This window comes from Ursus arctos, unplaced genomic scaffold (assembly GCF_023065955.2).
Source record: "Ursus arctos isolate Adak ecotype North America unplaced genomic scaffold, UrsArc2.0 scaffold_8, whole genome shotgun sequence".
Classification (NCBI taxonomy): Eukaryota; Metazoa; Chordata; class Mammalia; order Carnivora; family Ursidae; genus Ursus; species Ursus arctos.
Window position 1 is genome coordinate 35,354,706 of NW_026623100.1, and position 19,915 is coordinate 35,374,620.

The 19,915-nt window shown below is 40.9% G+C and overlaps 1 protein-coding gene across 1 annotated transcript; it reads left to right on the top strand.

Annotated features, from left to right (window-relative positions):
• The first annotated feature begins 413 nt into the window (after positions 1 to 413).
• Positions 414 to 19,562, top strand: PCYOX1 (prenylcysteine oxidase 1). The gene is made up of 6 exons (XM_026483479.4): positions 414 to 632; positions 1,700 to 1,906; positions 3,363 to 3,537; positions 15,033 to 15,244; positions 15,572 to 15,724; positions 16,139 to 19,562. Exons 1-6 carry the CDS (start codon positions 521 to 523, stop codon positions 16,795 to 16,797), a joined length of 1,518 nt encoding a protein of 505 aa, XP_026339264.1. The 5' UTR covers positions 414 to 520; the 3' UTR covers positions 16,798 to 19,562.
• Positions 19,563 to 19,915: the final 353 nt, after the last annotated feature.

The window sequence follows — 19,915 nt, forward strand, 5'->3', positions numbered from 1 at the left end:
CCCCATTTTCCTTTTCACCGATCACTGTTTACCCATTCATCTTAAGTCCAACAGTCTCTGGAACATAGTGGTCACTCAGTAAGCATGGGTTGCTTCACGAGTCTGGCAGCGACTTGCTGTATGCATTCTCTGACAGGGAGAGGTTGAAAGGACAGAAGAGGGCACTAGTGAAGAAGTGATGCTTCACTTGAATAGATGGGGAGTAAGGTGGAGAGCTGGGGTGAGCCTCCGCCTCTGGTGCCTCTGATGTGTCCCTGAAGTAGGGCGCGTTTCGAAGGGGCGGGACGGGCTTGGGGACCGAACCGACCAGGCTAGGAAGCTCCGGTAGGGACGCGCCGAAGTGGGGTGCGGGGGCCCGCCTTCGCTGGGGGCGGACTTGGGCGGGGCTCCGAGGGGCGAGGCCGGCTAGGGGCGGACCTGGGCGGGGCTCGGAGGATCGGGGCGGGGCGTGCGGCGCGCAGACTCGTAGAAGCCGGCGGACTGTCGGGCGCTCTTGGTGGACTGCTGCGCTCCGGGAGCCATGGGACTCGTGGCTGGGGAGCTCGTCTCGTCGCTTCTGGGGTTGTGGCTGCTGCTGTGCAGCTGGGGGTGCCCCGGGAGCGCCGAGCTGCGGGCCCCGCCGGATAAGATCGGTAGGTGACGGGGTGGGGGGAGCGGCGCGGAAGGGGTGTGGGAGCGCGCCCCGCGCCGGGCGGCCGCTACGCAGTGCACCAGGCCCCGCGGCCGCGACGGCCGCGAGGCCGCGCGCGCCGAGTCCTCCGCGCAGGACGCGGTCTTCTTAGTTCGCGACGCAGGGTCGCTGTCGGTGTCCCAGGGGCCGTGTCTTCTTGGGCTTGTCGATGTGCCCACTAGGGGAATGGTTGGTGGACAGGGTATCGGGGTGGGCGGGCGGCCGCCAAGCGTCCCTTGTGCCCCTGTCTCGGAAGCCTGGGTGTCTGGGGAGGCTGAGGACCCTCTTGCCTCCTTCCCCTGCTGCACCTTTGGGAAGCCAGTCTTCTGGCTCCTTCTGGAGCGACCTGCCGCCTCGCTCTGCGGATGACAGGCGCACGCGGTCACAGCACACTGAGCAGTGCGAACAAGCTGACCCCGTCTGCTTCCCCTGATAGGCTGGACTGGAACCCCATTCCCCTCTTCTTTACTGAGGTCGGCCTGCTCCCAGAGGCCCTAGCTTGCACAATTTCTCTACCTAGGACTACTGCACAGCGGAAATAAGCCACTCTCAAGTTTCAGTCTTGGTTTTTGCTGCGTTTGGTTTGCTTTTTTATTTCCCCTAAAGCTTTGTTTTGTGGGGACATTTGCCCATCTATATTAATGAGACAGAACAAATCTTGGCAAAAATATCGGCCACTTTATTTAAAATGCGTCCTGGAATGGCCCACCTCCTCTGTTCCCTTGCGTTGGGCACAAAGAAGGGTGTGCAGAACCAGTGGTGCCTCGACAAAGAACTATGAGAACCTTTGGGGATCTGCCCCCCCCAGTCCAATGTCGATTTGTACATTAATGTACTGCCACTTTTGTCCAAGAGCAGTGTCTGTCCAGATTTAGAGAGTCTCATCTTCAGCAACTGTCACTTGCCTCCAGCCCTCAGCTTCCCTAAATTGGTGATTTATAGCTTTGGCTAACATCTGTTATTCAAAAACAAAACTTATACAGCTGGGTGAGAAGGAAAGAAACCGTTCCTTTTTTTCTCCACCCACAGCAATTATTGGAGCTGGAATTGGTGGCACTTCAGCAGCCTATTATCTGCGGCAGAAATTTGGGAAAGATGTGAAGATTGACCTGTTTGAAAGAGGAGAGGTGGGAGGCCGTCTGGCCACAATGACTGTCCGAGGGCAAGAATATGAGGCAGGAGGTTCTGTCATCCATCCTTTAAATCTGCACATGAAGCGTTTTGTCAAGGACCTGGGTATGTAATTTGGTTGTAGAGCTAAGCAGATTTCTGTGTGACCATCCACGGGTACGTTTATCAGATAGGGAACTGAAACTTTTCTGCCTTGTTAATTGTCTTTTACAGAGAAGTTGGTAAAACAGTTTTCCTCACGTTGCTGCTAGCAATTAGTACAAGCTTAGTTAGGAGCCACTTTGCCGTAATGGGACACTAGTTATCTGTATCTTCAGTTATCTGGAATTACAGCCATGGGATGGGGGTGGGGATGGTTGCTCTTCTTAGTTCTTAAACCTCTGGGTTCATGTTGAAGAATCCAAGAATGGTTTGAGTTAGCAGAAATCTTGTGTACTCATTTTACAGCTGGGAAAATGAGGCCCAGAGGCTTTCAGTGTCTGGCTTAAAGTCACTCACACAGGTATGGGTGCAGACGTGCCTAGAACCTGGGATATCTGACTGCTTCCCTGCCAGCAGAGGAGCTGGACAGGTTGGGGAAATTCTGGCAGGCCTCTGCAGGCCCTTTGCTCAGGGAATATTGTGTAATTTTTGCCGCCTTCCAGTTATCTGAAATATCCAATTATGCAAAATAGGATTCGCACAGGAATTAGGGATGCCTTCTTTCCCTTCAGGCCTTCCACATCTCCTGTGGATGATGCTCCCTGGGCCTCTTTCCTCCATGAGCGCCAATGTATGCCTGGAGCAGTTAACGCTGCAAATATTCATGTCTGACGTTTCTGGTTTTTTGTTTTTTTAATTTTTAAAAAAGACTTTATTTATTTATTTGAGAGAGAGAGCGCATGAGCAGGAGGAAGGGCAGAGGGAGAAGCTAACGCCCGCTAAGCGGGGAGCCCGATGTAGGGCTTGATTCCTGGACTCCAGGATCATGACCTGAGCTGAATGCAGATGCTTAACTGACTGAGCCACCCAGGCAGCCAAAATTTCTGTATTTGAATTGAATTCAGTTTGTATTCTGACATTTGCCTTTGATTTTTTAGTCTTTTTCAACTAAAAATAGCCAGTCTGATTTTGATATATCTGCATGACCCTCTGACCGATCTTTTAGAGATCTGCTTTAGGACAGTATAGTGAATGAATAGCACAGTGTTCTAAAGATAGAGCTTCTTGGGGCGCCTGGGTGGCACAGCGGTTAAGCGTCTGCCTTCGGCTCAGTGCGTGATCCCAGAGTTGTGGGATCAAGCCCCATATCAGGCTCCTCCGCTATGAGCCTGCTTCTTCCTCTCCCACTCCCCCTGCTTGTGTTCCCTCTCTCGCTGGCTGTCTCTCTCTCTGTCAAATAAATAAATAAAATCTTTAAAAAATATATATAGAGAGCGAGCTTCTTTAATATGTTTCCTGAGAACTGGGGGAAGCCCAGAGTTCACACACTTCAGAGTGTCCCCCTAGCTTCAGATGACCTTCTTTAGTTTGATCAACATAGAAACCCTGAGTTTAGCTAACCCTTTCTCTGTTTTTGCAGGTCTGTCTACTATTCAGAGCTCTGGTGGCCTAATGGGGGTGTATAACGGAGAGACTCTGGTGTTTGAGGAGAGCAGCTGGTTTATAGTTAACATGATTAAACTAATTTGGCAGTATGGATTCCAGTCCCTCCGAATGCACATGTGGGTAGAGGATATACTGGACAAGTTTATGAGGTAATTTTTTTCCCCTTCCATTTATCCTAAGACCTTTTAGTTAGATGATTTTTAGGAATTTTATTTCTTGAAACAGTTCTCTACCTAACTGTAAGCCTGCTAGTCAGATTGTTAGGTAAATGGTTTGTATAAAATATGCAGACCGTTTATCCACTTGAATATTGAAAGAGTACTTAATTTTTGCTTTTGCATATGTATTTTGGAAATGCTTATTTAGTTTTGCCACACACACTTAAATGCTCTAGAAATGTTAATGCCTCGAATTCTTATGACAGCTCTCTCAGGTACTGTTATTAGCTTCTTACAGATGTGGAAGGTGGAGGCGTAGAGGGTTCAAGTGTGCAAGAACACCCACCTAGTAAGTGGTGGAGCTGGAGTTCCCACCCAAGCATTCTGGCTCCAGAGTTCTCTCTTTTTTTAAAAGATTTTATTTATTTGAGATAGCAAGAGAAAGAGCATGAGCAGAGGGAGAGGGAGAAGCAGATTCCCTGCTGAGCAGGGAGCCTGATGAGGGGCTCAATTCCAGGACCCCAGGATCATAACCTGAGCCGAAGGTGGATGCTTAACTGACTGAGCCACCCAGGTGCCCTAGAGTTCTCACTCTTAATCTCTGTACTGTGCTGGTGTTGTATAGGTGAATGAGGTAATGTGTATAAGAGCTTGTAGAAAGGATCACAGAACTAAAATGAGACATGATGTTTCATTTAATTTAATGAATTGTGACATGATGTTTCAATGAGCCAGTAGCCTGAGGCAGAGTATCAGTTCTGTGCCCCAAGAATTTAAAGTGAGATACTGAATTCCAGCACTGTTCCAGGTAGTGAGAATACAGGTGCCACTTTTTCTTCTTTATGTTTTTCTGTATTTTCAAATATTTCTATATGTATTGCTTTGGTAATTAGGAAAAATGATATAAAATAACCAGTCTAACTTTGAAAGATGCAGCCTATTTTTTAAGGCCATTAGCATATGCTAATTTTTATGCTGGTTTACAATTTTATGTTATGATGTTGGAGAAATTTAACTTGTAAGTGCTAATGATATTTCATTACTATGAGTTTCAGTGTAGTAAAATAATTCTTAAAAAGGTAAAATTACATGTCATATGTGACCAAGTATTGACAAGGACAGGTATAAGGATTGAGTAGGATAAATATACTCTAGTTTTTGTAACTTATGGGATTTCTCTTTTTTTTTTTAAGATTTTATTTATTTATTTGACAGAACGAGAGATAGCACACGAGTGAGCAGAAGCAGGAGGAGCAGCAGAGGGAAAGGTAGAAGCAGGCTTTCCACTTAGCAAGAAGCCTGATGTGGGGCTTGATCCTAGGACTCTGGGGGTCCTGAGCCCAAGGCAGACACTTAACTGACTAAGCCACCCAGGCGCCCCTGGGATTTCTCTTTCTAAACACCACTGTTAGGTCAATTCCTCAAACACTTTTCCATTGGGCACATTAAGGTCAGCTACAGTGCAGACTGTTTTAAAGTAGTCAGTCGTTCATTTATTCATTTACCAAATGTTTACTGCCTATTACGTGCCAGGCACTATTCTGGGTCCTGAGGATGTAGAATCTAGAACATGTCTCTGTCTTCAAATAATACACATTCTAGTACAGAGACAAGCAGTAAACCAATAACTAAGAAAATATATAGGATTTGTGTAGAGAGAGCCAGTCACTTTGTAAAGAAGGAAGGTGGCATGTTGCTGCATGCTCAGCAGGAAAATCAAGTTCAGATGGCATCAGATACAGCCCTGCCTATGTCTATAAGTTTTCTTACTGGCGGCTTGCTTGACATGTAGAGAACTGCCTTAGGAGAAATTAACAAATCACTTTTCAAGTGAATTCTGGATATTACAGAACTTTGAAATAGATGCAGTGATGGGATATATATAGTATTTTTTTGTTTAAGTAAACTCTACACCCAATGTGGGGCCTGAACTCACAACCCCAGAGATTAAGAGTTGCACACTCTAATGGACTGAGCCAGTCAGGTGCCCCAGGATTATACTATTTTTGATTTTAAAGTTTATTTTTTTAGTAATCTCTACACCCGGTGTCGGGCTTGAACTCACAACCCTGAGATAAGAGTCGCATGCTTTTTTGACTGAGTCAGCCAGGCACCCCTATTTTTGATTTTAGAAAATAGTTCCCTTACTTTATGTAATTACTGCCTCCCTCTGTCTTTGATATTTGATTAAAAAGCACTGATCCTTATGTTGTTCAAAGGGCATGCACCCTACATTTCTGTTCTTTCAATGAGTCAGGAACATAAAAATTTTATTTTGATAATTTTATCATATCCTATGAGAAAGTTGGAGAGGAGGCTGGTATTGAGCCAGCATGTGCCAGTTGTTAAAGTAGTTAAATACTGCTGGACTAGTGACATAACTGTTACCCTGTGTGTTCCCACTTCTCCCTTTCTGCCTCCTCTCCCAACCCCTTCCCCTGCCACCAGCAGGGAATCTTGTTCTAGTGCTGTCATCAGTCTACTTTCTGTTAAATGCTGTACCAGTTATTAAATAAATAAATGACCCTTGAATAATATGGGGGGGGGTTGGGGTGTCAATTCCTTGCAGAGTTGAAAATCTGTATGTAACTTTTGACTTCCCCAAAACCTAACTGCTAATAGCCTGTTGTTGACAGAAAGACTTACTAAGAACATGAACAGTCAATGAATACATATTTTGTGTGTTATATCTCATTCTTACAATAAAGTAAGCTGGAGAAAAGAATGTTATTAAGAAAATCATAAGGGAAGAGAAAATATATTTGTGGTACTCCACTGTATATATCTGAAAAAACCAAAAAAACAAAACAAAACCCATGTATAAATGTATCTGCGCAGTTCAGACCTCTGTTATTCAAGGGTCAGGTGTATTTGTCATATCACCCCATGTTGGAGATACTCTGGAATATTGCAAAAGTCAGAATTGGGAACTACAGAGGTTGCCAAAGAGTAATCTGGAACAACAGATTCCCCTGCATTTCAATGAAGCAGTAGTTCTCAACCTGCTGCACACTGGAATCACATGGGAATCTTTTTTTTTTTTTAAGATTTTATTTATTTACTTGAGAGAGACAGCACAAGTGAGCACAAGCAGGGAGAATGGCAGAGGGAGAGGGAGCCTGAAGCAGGGCTTGACCCCAGGACCCTGAGATCATGACCTGAGCTGAAGGCAGACGTTTAACTGACTGAGGTGCCCATGGACATTGGTATTTTTAAAAGTATCTCAAGTGAATCTTACCTACAAAGTTGCAAACCATTAGGTTAAAATGTGCAATTGGATAATATTTTTGAGTTTTTTTCTTTCTTTGAATGGTAATAGAAACCTAAAGCCCTTGCTCAGAGTTTTTCTCCCTATTTTCAATGTATATGACAAATCCAGTTGGGTCCCCTTCTGGAAAACTTTTGGGGGATTTGCTGACTGGCTTTGGAGAAGTACATGGTCATTTTTGTGCTTCCATTTCAGAGTGCACAGTGTGAGCGAAGGCCCATGTGACAGTAGTAAACCATGACACTTGAAAGAGGGTGATAGGCAACATCCCACACCCATGCAAGTATTTATTCATTTTTCTTGTTGGTGGAGCTACTTCGGGTGGAAATCCTGTAGCCCCTGCTGTCCATACTTTCCAGGTTAATTTCTAGTTCTGAGCAAATTTTATTTATGCAGTTCTTCTGGTTAGATGCTATTTCTTACTCCAGAGTCCAATCTCTTTTCTCAGCCCTTTCAGCAAAGCCTTCCACTAATCTCTAGTTGCCATTCATTTCTCTTTCCAAACATCCTGTAAGTGTTATATGGAGCACACCACCCACACACTTGTGTTGTTCTGTGGTATGCACAGTAATTAGAATATAGCAGCTATTCATTCAGACATTTGTTGAATTGAATCCTCTGGTTCAGTAATGTCTTTCTGTTGAGATATCTTGGTTTCTGGGTTAGGTTAAAGCTCATTCTTGTCTCTAGCCCTTAGTGTGTTTCTGAGAACATATTAGATCCTGAACATTTCTTAATCTGAGACTATAGGATTCACAGTGAAAGGCTTTATAAATAACTTTTCTTCCTTCCAGTTACTCCTAACAAATATTTTGAGTAATTTTTTACCCTTTTCTCTTCCTCCTTTCCCAAGTCCAGTCTGTCTTTAATCCTATCAGTTTTTAAAATGTATCCAGAATTCCACCACTTCTCACCACCATGCTTCTACCACTTCGATGCAAGCCGCTATTATCTCATCTGTATTGTTGGAGTAGCTCCCTGTGGTAGGCTGAATCAAATGCCTTTCTCCCCATGCAAGGTATCTATACCCTAATCCCTAGAACCTGTGAATGTGTTACCTTACACTGTTAAGGGACTTTGCAGATATGATTAAGTTAGGGATCTTGAAATGGGAAGATTATTCCCAATTATTTAGGTGGGCCCAGTGTAATCACGAGAGTCCTTAAAAGAGGGAGGCAGGAGGATCAGAGTGAGTAGTAAGAAATGTGATGATGGAAGTAAGAGGTTGGAATGATGCTAGAAAGGTGCCACAAGCCAAGGAAAGCAGGTGATTTACAGAAACTGAAAAAAGCAAGAAAATGGATTCTTCCGTCAGAGCTTCCAGAGGGAACCAGCCTTGCAGACACCTTGACTCTAGACCAGTGAGATTGACTTTTGGATTTCTAACCTGCAAAACCATAAGATAATAAATTTGTGTTGTTTGAGCCACTTAGTTTGTGGTAATTTGTTATAATAGCAACTAGAAGCTGATATACCCCCTACCTCACCTTCCTGTTTTTGCCCTTGTGCAACCACTATGTTTTTTCAGCATAGCAGCCAAAGAGGTCTTTTTAAAATCTAAGGGTCATCATATTACTTCTCTGCTCAGAAACTTTCAGTGGCAAAATAGAGCTACCCTATGACCCAGCAATTGCACTACTAGGTATTTACCTAAAGGATACTAAAGTCCTGATTCAAAGGGGCCCACGCACCCAGTTATAGCAGCACTATCAACAATAGCCAAATTACGGGAAGAGCCTAAATGTCCATCAACAGATGAATGGACAAAGGAGATGTGGAGATACATATACACAATAGAATATTACTCCATGATCAGAAAGAATGAAATATTGCCATTTACAACAATGTGCATAGAACTAGAGTGTATTATGCTAAGTGAAATAAGTTAGAGAAAGACAGATATCATGATTCCACTGATGTGTAATTTAAGAAACAAAACAGATAAACATAGGGGAAAGGAAGGAAAAATAAAATACGATAAAAACAGAGAGGGAGGCAAACCATTAGAGACTCTATAGTTAAGAGAACAAACTGAGGTGCCTGGGTGGTTCAGTTGGTTAAGTGTCTGCCTTCAGCTCAGGTCATGATCCTGGGATCCTGGGATCAAGTCCCACATTGGGCTCCCTGCTTCTCCCTCTGCCTGCTCTTCCCCTGCTTGTGCTTTCTCTTTCTGACAAATAAGTAAAATCTTAAAAAAAACAAAAACAAACTGAGGGTTGCTGGAGGGGAAGTGGGTTGAGGGATGGGCTAAATGGGGGATGGGTATTAAGGAAGACTTGTTGGGATGAGCACTGGGTGTTATATGTAAGTGATGAATCACTAAATTCTACTCCTGAAACCAGTGCTACACTATATGTTAACTACCTTGAGTTTAAATTAAAAATATAAACTTTCAGTGGCTATTTCGTGCAGAGTAACACCCAAAATCTGTACAATGGCTTGAAAGACCCGACATAGGTAATCCTATCTCCTGATTTTTTAGTTTCCTGTTTATTTTGGGCAGAATTATGCCCTACCTCCTTATAGGTTGAAGCCCTAATCCCCTGTACCTCAGAATGACTATATTTGGAGACAGGGCTTCTGATGAGGTAATTATATTAAAATGAGGCCATTAGGGTAGGCCATATTGGATGTGACTGGTGTCCTTATAAGAATAAGAGATTAGAACACGGAAGAGACACCAGGGATGTGCATGCATATAAGACGGATCATGGGAGGACACAATGAAAAGGTGACCATTGTAGGCCAAGGTGACAGTCCTCAAAAGAAACCAAAGCTGTCAATGCCATGATCTTGGATTTTTAGCCTCCAGAACTATGAGAAATGAATTTGTGTTGTTTAAGGTATTCAGTCTGTGATACCTTGTTATGGTAGCCCTAATGAATGAATGTATTGCTGATCTTCTGCCTATTTGTTCTACTCGCTATTGAAAGTGGGATAGTGGAGTCTTCAACTAGTATTGTTAAGTTGTCTGTTTCTCCCTTTGGTTCTGTCAGTTTCATTTCATGTATTTGGGAACTCTGTTGTTAGATGCTTGTATGTTTATAATTGTTATGACTTCCTCACAGACTGATAACCCCTTTATCATTTTTAAATGTCCTTCTTTGCCTCTGGCAGGAATTTTTGTCTTAAAGTCTATATTCTGATATTAGTGTAAGCACTCCAGCTGTCTTTGATTACTGTTTTTATGGTATATCTTTTTCCATCTTTTTACTTTCAACCTATTTGTGTGAATCTAAAGTGTGTTTCTTGTAGACAGCGTATTGTTGGATCATGTTTTTGGTCCAGTCTACCACTCTCTGCCTTATGATGGCAGTGTTTAGTCCATTTTATGTTTAATATAATTACTGTGAAGGTAGGGTTTATGCCTGCTATTTTGCTATTTACTTTTTATACATCTTATGTTGCTTGTCTATCTGTTCCTCCATTATTGGCTTCTTTTGTTTTATTCATTCATCATTGATGAACATTTAGGTTTCTTCTACCTCCTGGCTATTGTGAATAATGCTGCAGTAAACATGGATGTTCAAAAAATCTCTTTGATTCTGTTTTCAGTTCTTTATGTTTACTTTATGCAATTACTTTTACCAGTGCTCATTTCTTGATGGGGATTTGAGTTTCTGTCTAGTGTACTTCAGCCTGAAGGACTTTCTCTAATTTCTTGTAGGGAAGGTCTGCTCATATGAATTCTGTTTGTGTTTAGCTGGGATTATTTCAATTTCTTTTCATTTTTGAGGGATAGTTTTGCTGGATATAGAACTCTTGGTTGATAAGACTTTTCTTTCAGCATTTTGAATATGTCATCCCACTACACTCTGGCCTTCATGGTTTCTGATGAATTGAAGATCCCTTTTTCTGAGTCAGTCACCTTTTTCTTGCTGCTTTCAGTATTCTTTTTCTAGTATTATGTTTTTGGGTGTGAACTTACATTTATCCTGCTTAGATTTAGCTTCCTGGGTGTGCAGATTAATGTTTTCTTTCAAATCTGGGAAGTGTTTGGCCATTGTTTCTTCAAGTATTTTTGCCCTGCCCCCTTTTTTTTCTGCCTCTCCTACAATTCCCATTATGTGTATGTTGCTATGCTTTATGTTGTCCCACAGTTCACTGATACTCTGCTCATTTTTCTTTTCGGCCTGTTCCTCAGAGTGTATAATTTCAATTGACCTTTAAGTTCACTGATTTTTCTATTTCAGATCTGTTATTGAGCCCCTCTAGGGAATTTTAAACTTTAGATACTGTACTTTGCAACTCCAGAATTAAAAAAAAATAGTTTGACTCTTTATTGATATTTGGTGAGACACTGTTTACATACTTGCTTTAATATTTTAAACGTGGTTTCCTCCATTTCTTTGAACATATTTATAATAGCTGATATAAAGTCTTTATCTAGTAAATCCAATAACTGTGTTTCCTCAGGGAAACTTTCTAAGACACTTTTTTTCTTTCCTTGTTTTGGTCATTCTTTTTTTTTTTTAAGATTTTTATTTATTTATTTGACATAGAGACAGCCAGCGAGAGAGGGAGCACAAGCAGGGGGAGTGGGAGAGGAAGAAGCAGGCTCCCAGCAGAGGAGCCTGATGTGGGGCTCGATCCCAGAACGCTGGGATCACGCCCTGAGCTGAAGGCAGATGCTTAACGACTGTGCTACCCAGGTGCCCCCATTCTTTTTAAAAAGATTTTTAAAAAAATAGTTAATTAGAGCAAGAGCATGGGGAAGGGCAGGGAGAGGGACAAGCAGACTCCCTTCCCTGCTGAGCAGGGAACCCGACTCAGGGCTTGATCTCAGGACCCTGAGATTGTGACCTGAGCCGAAATCAGGAGTTGGCTGATTAACTGACTGAGCCATCCAGGCAGCCCAATTTTTTTTTTTTTTTTTAATTTTAAAGTAATCTCCACACCCAATGTGCGGCTTGAACTCACAACCTCAAAATCAAGAGTCGCATGCTCTACCCGCTGAGCCAGCCAGGCGCCCCTGGGTCATACTTTGTTTCTCTGATTGTTTTATGATTTTTGTTGAAAACAGGACATTTAAAGTAACATTATATGACGACTCTGGAAATCAGATTTCCCAGCTACCCCAGATCTGTTGTTGTTGATGTTTGGTGACTTTCTGGGATTAATTCTGTGAAGTCTGTATTCATTGTCATGCGTGGTCTCTTAATTGTGTGTTGGGTGAGTTTTCAGTGCTCTGGCAGGTGGTTTACAACTCTGTCTACTTTAGCTTTTATTTCCTGCTTGCTCAAAGCCTCAGGGATAACCAGAGGTGACAGATTAGGGCCTTCTAAGGTCTTTCCTAGGCATGTGATAATCTTGTACATAATCATGGCCTTCTGGGTCACCAAGAATGTGTTTTTCATTCCCCAGGGTTTTTTTTTTTTTTTTTGTCTTTTGGTCAGCCTCTTGTTAGCCCCATTTGATATCACAGCCTCAGGTAGCTGTGATTTTAAATTGCCCCTTAATTTTTTTTTTTTGACAGACGCCCTCAGGATGGGCTGTTTGTAAAGATCAGGCTCTGAATCAGGTCAAGTTGAGACAAGCCTCGAGGATAGAGCTTTTCAGTGAGCTGCCAGATGAGTCAAATAGTGGCACTTCCCTGGGGATAGGATGTGGAGAAGCTCCAAACCTGTCCTATCCTACCCATGGTTGCCAGGTTGTAGGTTTCACAGGTATTGTAGTTTCAAGACTGCTGGTTTTGAAGGCTACCTTGCTGGTCTGAGGGGAATGGGAATAGGGCAAGCTAACATGCCACAGGGTTCACTGTTCCTACTGCGATTCAGCCATTTCTCTTGAAAAGATACTCCTGGGACTTTGGCAAGTCTGGTTTATTTCCAGAGTTTTGAAAAAGTTGATGTTGATTTTTGCCAGTGTTCTCATTGCTTTTATGTAGATTTTCTGAGGTCCTTATTCCACCCTTCGAGAAGTTTCATCTCTCATACTGTCTCCCCCCAATAGTTTTTTCTGACTATGCCTCTTCCTGCTCTCCTGGGTCTGTTTAAACTGCACTGGCCTCATTGTTCTTTGCACACACCAGGCATGCTTCTGTGAATGAGGCTTTTGCACCACTCTTACTTCTATTGAAAATATGTTCTCCTCTGGATGCTGCAGTTCTCACCTCCCTCAGGTCTTTGCTCAGATGTTACCTTCTTAGTGAGGCTTTCCTTGACCACTCTACTTATTTTTGGGGACCACCTTATTTAGAGTTGCAACTACCAACTCTAAGCCTTCTCAGTCTTCCTTTTTGATTTGCTTTCTCCTTAACATTTATCATCCTCTAAACTTATATAATTTACTCACATTAATTTTTTTTACTACCCGTTTCACCAACTAGAACACAGGATCCATTAGGGACTTTTTTCCTCTGTCGTGCTGACCACCTCTGCATCTTTAGCACCTAGAATACCTGGCTCAAAGTTAATGCTTCATAAATATTTATCAAATGAATAAATGTTAAGGGTTATACAAATGTAGTTTAAAAAGAAAAAAAAAAGAGGCCGTAAAGGAGCCTGATTAGCAGAAATTACACACCTAACTTTTTAATAAAAATGTATTCTAATGCAACTAGTATTGTAAAACAGTTAACAGTGTTCAATGAGTACATGGTTTCTGTTGTCTCACATCTAGGCCTTTACTGGAGACTTGATGGAATGGGGTTGGGTCCCAGGCAGGTGGTGGCAGGGAATAATTTCTTTATGATATTATATATGTTATTTAATTGGCTGCTGTTTTGTCTTGCTGACCATTAGCCAAAGTTCATTCTTCATTTTATGAGATATTCAGTCTATTTTCTAAAGAACTCCGTGTTTTCGTCCTCTACTTTTTCCAACTTCCTCGGGAGTAGAAACCAATTGATGGTTGGAAGGAGTTATTTTAGTTTTTTGGGGGGCACTGATACCAATTTCTCCCACAAATATGTATTCAATGTTTTGTATACTACACTATTAGATAGTAGGTAATATTGAAATGGATGTGACATTGTCCCCTGCTCAAAAAATTTATAATTTTGAGAGAAGAAAGTTGATGTAAGATAGAGATATTTCTTTGGTACTTAGTTCTTCCTTTGTTTCATATACTTATCAGTGTATGTGCCTTACTACCTGTCCCCAGCTGTGAGCTACCTGAGGGAAAGGAATCGTAGCTTTCTCATTTTTGTGTCACTTACAACTTGAAAAATTACATATTGAATTACTGCGTGGATATTCTTTTAAGTCCATGAAGTTCAGGAAAATATTAGGTGGTATTTCCTAAAAATTAATAGTTGGGCAAGACTTTGCATAGGAGGTGGGGTCCTAGCTCAAAGTGTATTCTAGTTGGAGAAGAGTTAGTGTAGTGCTGGGGAGCAATATGCAGAGCACATTCAGAGATCAGTGACTGGGTCAGGTATGTTCAAGTGGAGGGTATGAGTGGTGTGTGTGGTTGAGGGCAGAGGGGGCAGCTTGTGCTTGAGCCTTTTCATGTGACTTTTAGACAAGTCCTTTTACTTGTTTCTCTGTAGTTAGAGCAAGAGTTAGACTTGATGAGTTTGGCTCTAAAATTCATTCCTTTTTTTAAAGCCAGGAGTTTATTTAGTAAGTAGCAGTAAGCAAGTTGTTTTTTGAGTAAGTCCATAATGACTAAAGATGTACTTTAGGGTTTCTGGGAGATTCATAAAGGTTTCAAAGAAAAGAAACTGGAAGCAGGTAGATCAGTTATTCATTTAGTAGTTTGAATATAAATCCTGAGTTAAGAGAGATGTTTTGAAGACTGGTAAGGTTTTCTTCTTGGGTGGGAGCAGTAGAAAGAAGTGAAAAGACTGAAGTTTGAAATTAAATGAACTGAGGGTGACATGTAGGATGTTAGGAGTGAACTAACATCCCAATCCACATTTTGGCTGGGATAGGGAGCGCATAGAGAGGATCAAGCCTGGTGGAAAGATAAAATTTAATTTTATACATGTCTAACTGCTGCTGGAAGATAAAAAGGTGAATGAGACCAAGACCTAGGACAATACTCACTTCTTTAAAGGTGCTCCCAGTGACCATATTAATGCAGAAGACTATACGAAGGACAGTGTACTACCTGAGGAGGTGGGGTGGGGATAAGAGCTTCTGGGATACCTGGGGAAGATGGTGACTGAGGTGCATCTTACATGATAGGTAGAAATTCATTAGAAGGAAATATGCTAATTCCCTTCCCCTTATCTCGTTTGGTGTTTAATGGCCATTTCTCTTCTTTTCAAAAGGATCTACCGTTACCAGTCTCACGACTATGCCTTCAGCAGTGTAGAAAAGTTACTACATTCTCTAGGAGGAGACGAATTCCTTGGAATGCTTAACCGAACCCTTCTTGAAACCTTGCAGAAAGCAGGCTTCTCTGAGAAATTCCTCAATGAAATTGTTGCACCTGTCATGAGGGTCAATTATGGCCAAAGCATGAACATCAATGGTTTTGTGGGTAAGCCAAAGCTTGGAACAGTTACAGACATTAATTCACAGAGGGGCTTACCTGATGCTATGGTGGCTCCTAACTTTAGGCCGTGAGTTGGAGAAGACTTACCTTTCTCTGAAACTTCAGACACGGTTGGCAAAATTGTGTATATGTAGATCTGTGCATTTTTAGTGGGGAGAGAGTCCTTAGCTTTCACTGAGATTTTTGCCCCCAGGGACTGTCTGACAATGTCTGGAGATATTTGGAGCAGAACTCACCTAAATTGGGAAGAGAGTGGGTAGACGGCCTTTTACAGAGTCAGAATTAAAACACATTTTTTCCTACCACTGACAGGGGCGGTATCACTGTCTGGTGCTGATTCTGGCCTTTGGGCAGTAGAAGGTGGTAATAAACTTGTTTGCTCAGGGCTCCTTCAGGCGTCCAAAAGCAACCTTATATCTGGCTCAGTAATGTACATAGAGGAGAAAACAAGGACCAAGCATACAGGTGAGCCTGAAATTCTACTGTTCCTAATTTACTCTCTAGAAAATAATCGCTCAGGGAGAAAAACCACTCTTCTCTTAGTTCCAAATGATGGAATTATAAATTGTGTATGTTGTACCACATGGAAATATTCCCAAATGTGCTCAAGTACAGTGGCACATCTCCTTGGATTTTAAAATCATCTCATTCTTAAAAGTGTAATTCCATATTTTGTACTTATTGACAAGGTATCATTTCTATTCCAGTAGAAAACTGGCCTCAATTTAGCACAGTTAAACGGTAAAACTCCTTTTAATTCCTTAGAATTATAACTATTTTATAATAAACTTTATAAACTATTACAATAATAAAATTATTTTTGGAAGGTGTAAAGTATAGTATACTAGGAACACTGAAATGTATGCTTCTTTCTTCTAGGAAGGCCCACAAAGATGTATGAAGTGATCTACCAAATTGGATCTGAGACCCGTTCGGACTTCTATGACATTGTCTTGGTGGCCACTCCACTGAATCGAAAAATGTCCAATATAACTTTCCTCAACTTTGATCCTCCAATTGAGGAATTCCATCAGTACTACCAACATATAGTGACAACTTTAATTAAGGGGCAATTGAATTCAACTCTTTTTAGCTCTAGAGCCTTAGACAAATTTGATCTTAGTACAATCTTAACCACTGATAATTCAGATTTGTTCATTAATAGCATTGGGATTGTGTCCTCTGTAACAGAAAATGATAATCTTCAACCATTAACAGATAGGGGATATGTTTGGAAGATCTTTTCCCAAGAAATTCTCACTAAAGAACAAATATTAAAGCTTTTTTTGTCCTATGATTATGCTGTGAAGCAGCCATGGCTTGCATATCCTCATTATAAGCCTCCAGAGAAATGCCCTTCCATCATTCTCCACGATAGACTTTACTACCTCAATGGCATAGAGTGTGCAGCAAGTGCCATGGAGATGAGTGCCATTGCCGCCCACAATGCTGCTCTTCTTGCTTATCATCGCTGGAATGGGCACACAGACATGATTGACCAAGAGGACTTATATGAGAAACTTAAAACTGAACTATGAAATAACACTATTGCTTTTTCCCCCTTCTGGTTCCAAATGAAATATCACTGGCAAAGAACACAATCTGAGCAGAGATGATTTTGAATCCGATATTTTGCCATAAATTAGTATTGTTTAACAAAAGTAATCCCAGTGAGTTATAGGAAAATACAAGTTTCTAATTAAGTGTGAAGGTTTTAACTACTGCATTTACGCCATCTCCAAAATTTCTTAATTTTTCTTTTAATATCTATCAACAGTATAGAATCACCTCGAGTTTGTTAAACATGTGGGTTCTCTAGCTCCTCTGGAGATTCTGATTCACTAGGTCTGGGGGATAAGGTGCCCTGGATTTTGAACAAAACCTCAGAGCATTTTAAGCTGAGCACTTGAGGAAGAGTTTAAAGACAAATTTTAGTAGGGGGACTAGTTCACCTGTGCTTCTCATCTGGCAGTGACCTTTAGTCAAGACAGTTAAAACTACTATGGGAACTGGTACCCTATGTCTGGCTTTAATTAATTTATACCCTGTTTCAAAGTAGATGTGCCCATGCCAGAAGCCTTGACTTTCTGAATTTTCTTTTGATTGCTTCTGTCCTGATTTTATTAGGGGTGAAATTCAAAAGCCTTAGTAGTTTAACTTTGTCACACAAAAATCCCAAGTAAAATGAAAGCAGATATAGGCTACTGATTCAAGAGATTGGCATTCTGTTACCAAATCCTCAACTGTGGAGCTCTAAAAAATATTGCTAGACCCCCATGCAACCAGATTCTGATTTAGTTACTGAGGATAGGATCTCAGCATTTTAGCTAAAAAAAAATTCCTAAGGTGCAACCTCGTTTGAGAATCACTGATGTGGGGGTTTAAGATGTCTCCAAAGGGTTTTCAGTGCCTTAAAAGTCCCCAAAACCCCTAATGCATTATTAAAGCAGATTCATTTTGTGAAGAATGCTTTCTCTCAACAAGAACTCTTGTAGTAATCTTGATAGTAAGCATTGTCGGTGTGACAAGAGAGGCACCTTAGATTACTCCAAAGCCACTGACGTTAGAGCAGGATATTCAGAATGATACCACACTTGATCAAATCCAGCATATGTTCTAACTGTTAAATGCTTCTAAAACTACTGTAGCATTCGGGGTGAGAAAACTGGTTGCTGAAACCTTGTTTTTAAGGCAATAGTTCTCAACTTTGGCTGCACATTGGAATTAACCTGTAAGATTTTAAAGCTTTTTAAATGATTCTAATATGCAGCCAAAATCAAGAACCAGTTCTACATCTATTGTATAAAGGTATCATGAATGGTTGTCCTTCTAGTCAGTCACAGTAGGACAGAAAGAATAAAAGCTTGTGAATTCTAGAAGTAACTGTAACAAAGTTTAACATGTATTGTTGGGAAAAAAAAAATAGTCCAGATTATGGCAGTAGCTACTTTAGCAAAATGGTGTAAGAAAACACTGATCCTTAGTTAAAATGATTTTTGTCTCTACCACAATTGTGAATATTAATATGCTGATAAAACTGCCAAAATATATTTGATGTAAAGGCAGGGATTAAATTTATAGTTTGTCAAAGGGTCAGCTTTTTAAAATTTTATTCTTAACAACTATGTTAAGAGGCAGTCACATTTTCCTTTTGTGGTTTTAATGAAAATATTGTAGAGAATGTAATACTGTTATGTGTGTGCTAAAGATTGATAAATAAAAACTGGTAATGAAATAGTTAACTTCTATCACTCACAGATTTGTTTTGCAATGGGATACATTATTTACTTACAAGAACACCAATTTAAAATGTTGCCATTATATCAGACCTACTCTGATTAAGTTTTCCAACAGGGCATCTGAAACTGCTTCCTCCAAGAGCAAAACAGATTATTAATGTATCAGGCATAAAGTTTAAATGGAAACAGCATTAAATAATGATTTTTTTGGGGGAAGAAAAATACTATTAGAGCCTGTTACTTCAGTAGACTACTTGATTTGTCTTTGTACAGAAGAGACTAGTAAAATTACCAGGAGTTGACTGAAAGCCAGTTCTACTCCAGTGGTTCTCCAACTTGAACAGGCATCAGAATCACCTGTAGTGCTTCTTAAAATACTGCTGGGCCTCACCCCAGAATTTTAGTGAGTTTGGAGTGGTGGATGAAAATATGCATCTGTATTAAGTTCCTCGGTGATGCTCTTGGTTTAGGAACCACACTTGGGAGAACCTGTTCTGTAATTTAGCTCTATGTGGTTGAAAAAAAATTTGTCAACATCAGTAAAGATTTAAAGAGCTGCTGGAGAGGGGAATAAAAATGTACCGAACTTGACACCAACTCTCCTTATTGTGATTAAGTTGGTTTGATTCTTCTAGCTATTCTTTGGCTGTAAACCTATTCTATAAACGGGAAATTATATTTTAGAGATATATATAAAAGCTATCCATTATGTTCTGTTTTTCAAGTACCTTACCTACTCACCTCTATATACCCCATTCTCTACAGTTTTAAAGTGATTCAAGATTTGTAGGCTTTTTACCAGATTACAAAAGTGCAGGCCTAAGCATTTGCTTGGTAGGTTTCTTGAAGTTACGTTTATGATACCACCATTTGTAATGTATCTTTCATCTGAGTTTGTGTGCCATAAAATTTATGACCTAGGTGAATATATTATGGGGAGGATTATAACTACTCTCTCTACTCCACAAAGAACTATAGTACACTGGAATGTTTTTTTCTAGAGTTCTATTCTTGTATTAAAAAATTTTCTCCATTTATGTCCAAAATAAACAACTGTATCATTACTTCCTGTGTTTTACTTCAATTGCACTATACTTGGAATGTAGATGTACCTGGAAAAAATCAGTACATCAAAGCTACAAGAGTTTTGAAAATTACAGTTAATGTTTCAGAAGAAACTAGCTCAGGTTTGCAGGTTCTTTATCTTTCCAACAGAAGATGGAAAAAAGGCACCCCTGCCACGCTTTATATTTAATCATATTGATATATATTAATGCATTAAAAATTTAAAAGAAATCAGTCTCGGGGTGCCTGGGTGGCTAGTTGGTTAAGCATCTGCCTCTGGCTGGGGTCATGATACTAGGGTTCTGGGATGGAGCCCCACATCGGGCTCTCAGCTCAGCGGGGAGCCTGGTTC

Coding starts and splice junctions, on each gene's coding strand:
- PCYOX1 (XM_026483479.4), top strand. CDS start 521: ATGGGACTCGTGGCTGGGGAGCTCGTCTCGTCGCTTCTGGGGTTGTGG. Junction 15,245..15,571: donor GAACATCAATGGTTTTGTGG/GTAAGCCAAAGC, acceptor TACCACTGACAG/GGGCGGTATCACTGTCTGGT. Junction 15,725..16,138: donor AACAAGGACCAAGCATACAG/GTGAGCCTGAAA, acceptor TCTTTCTTCTAG/GAAGGCCCACAAAGATGTAT.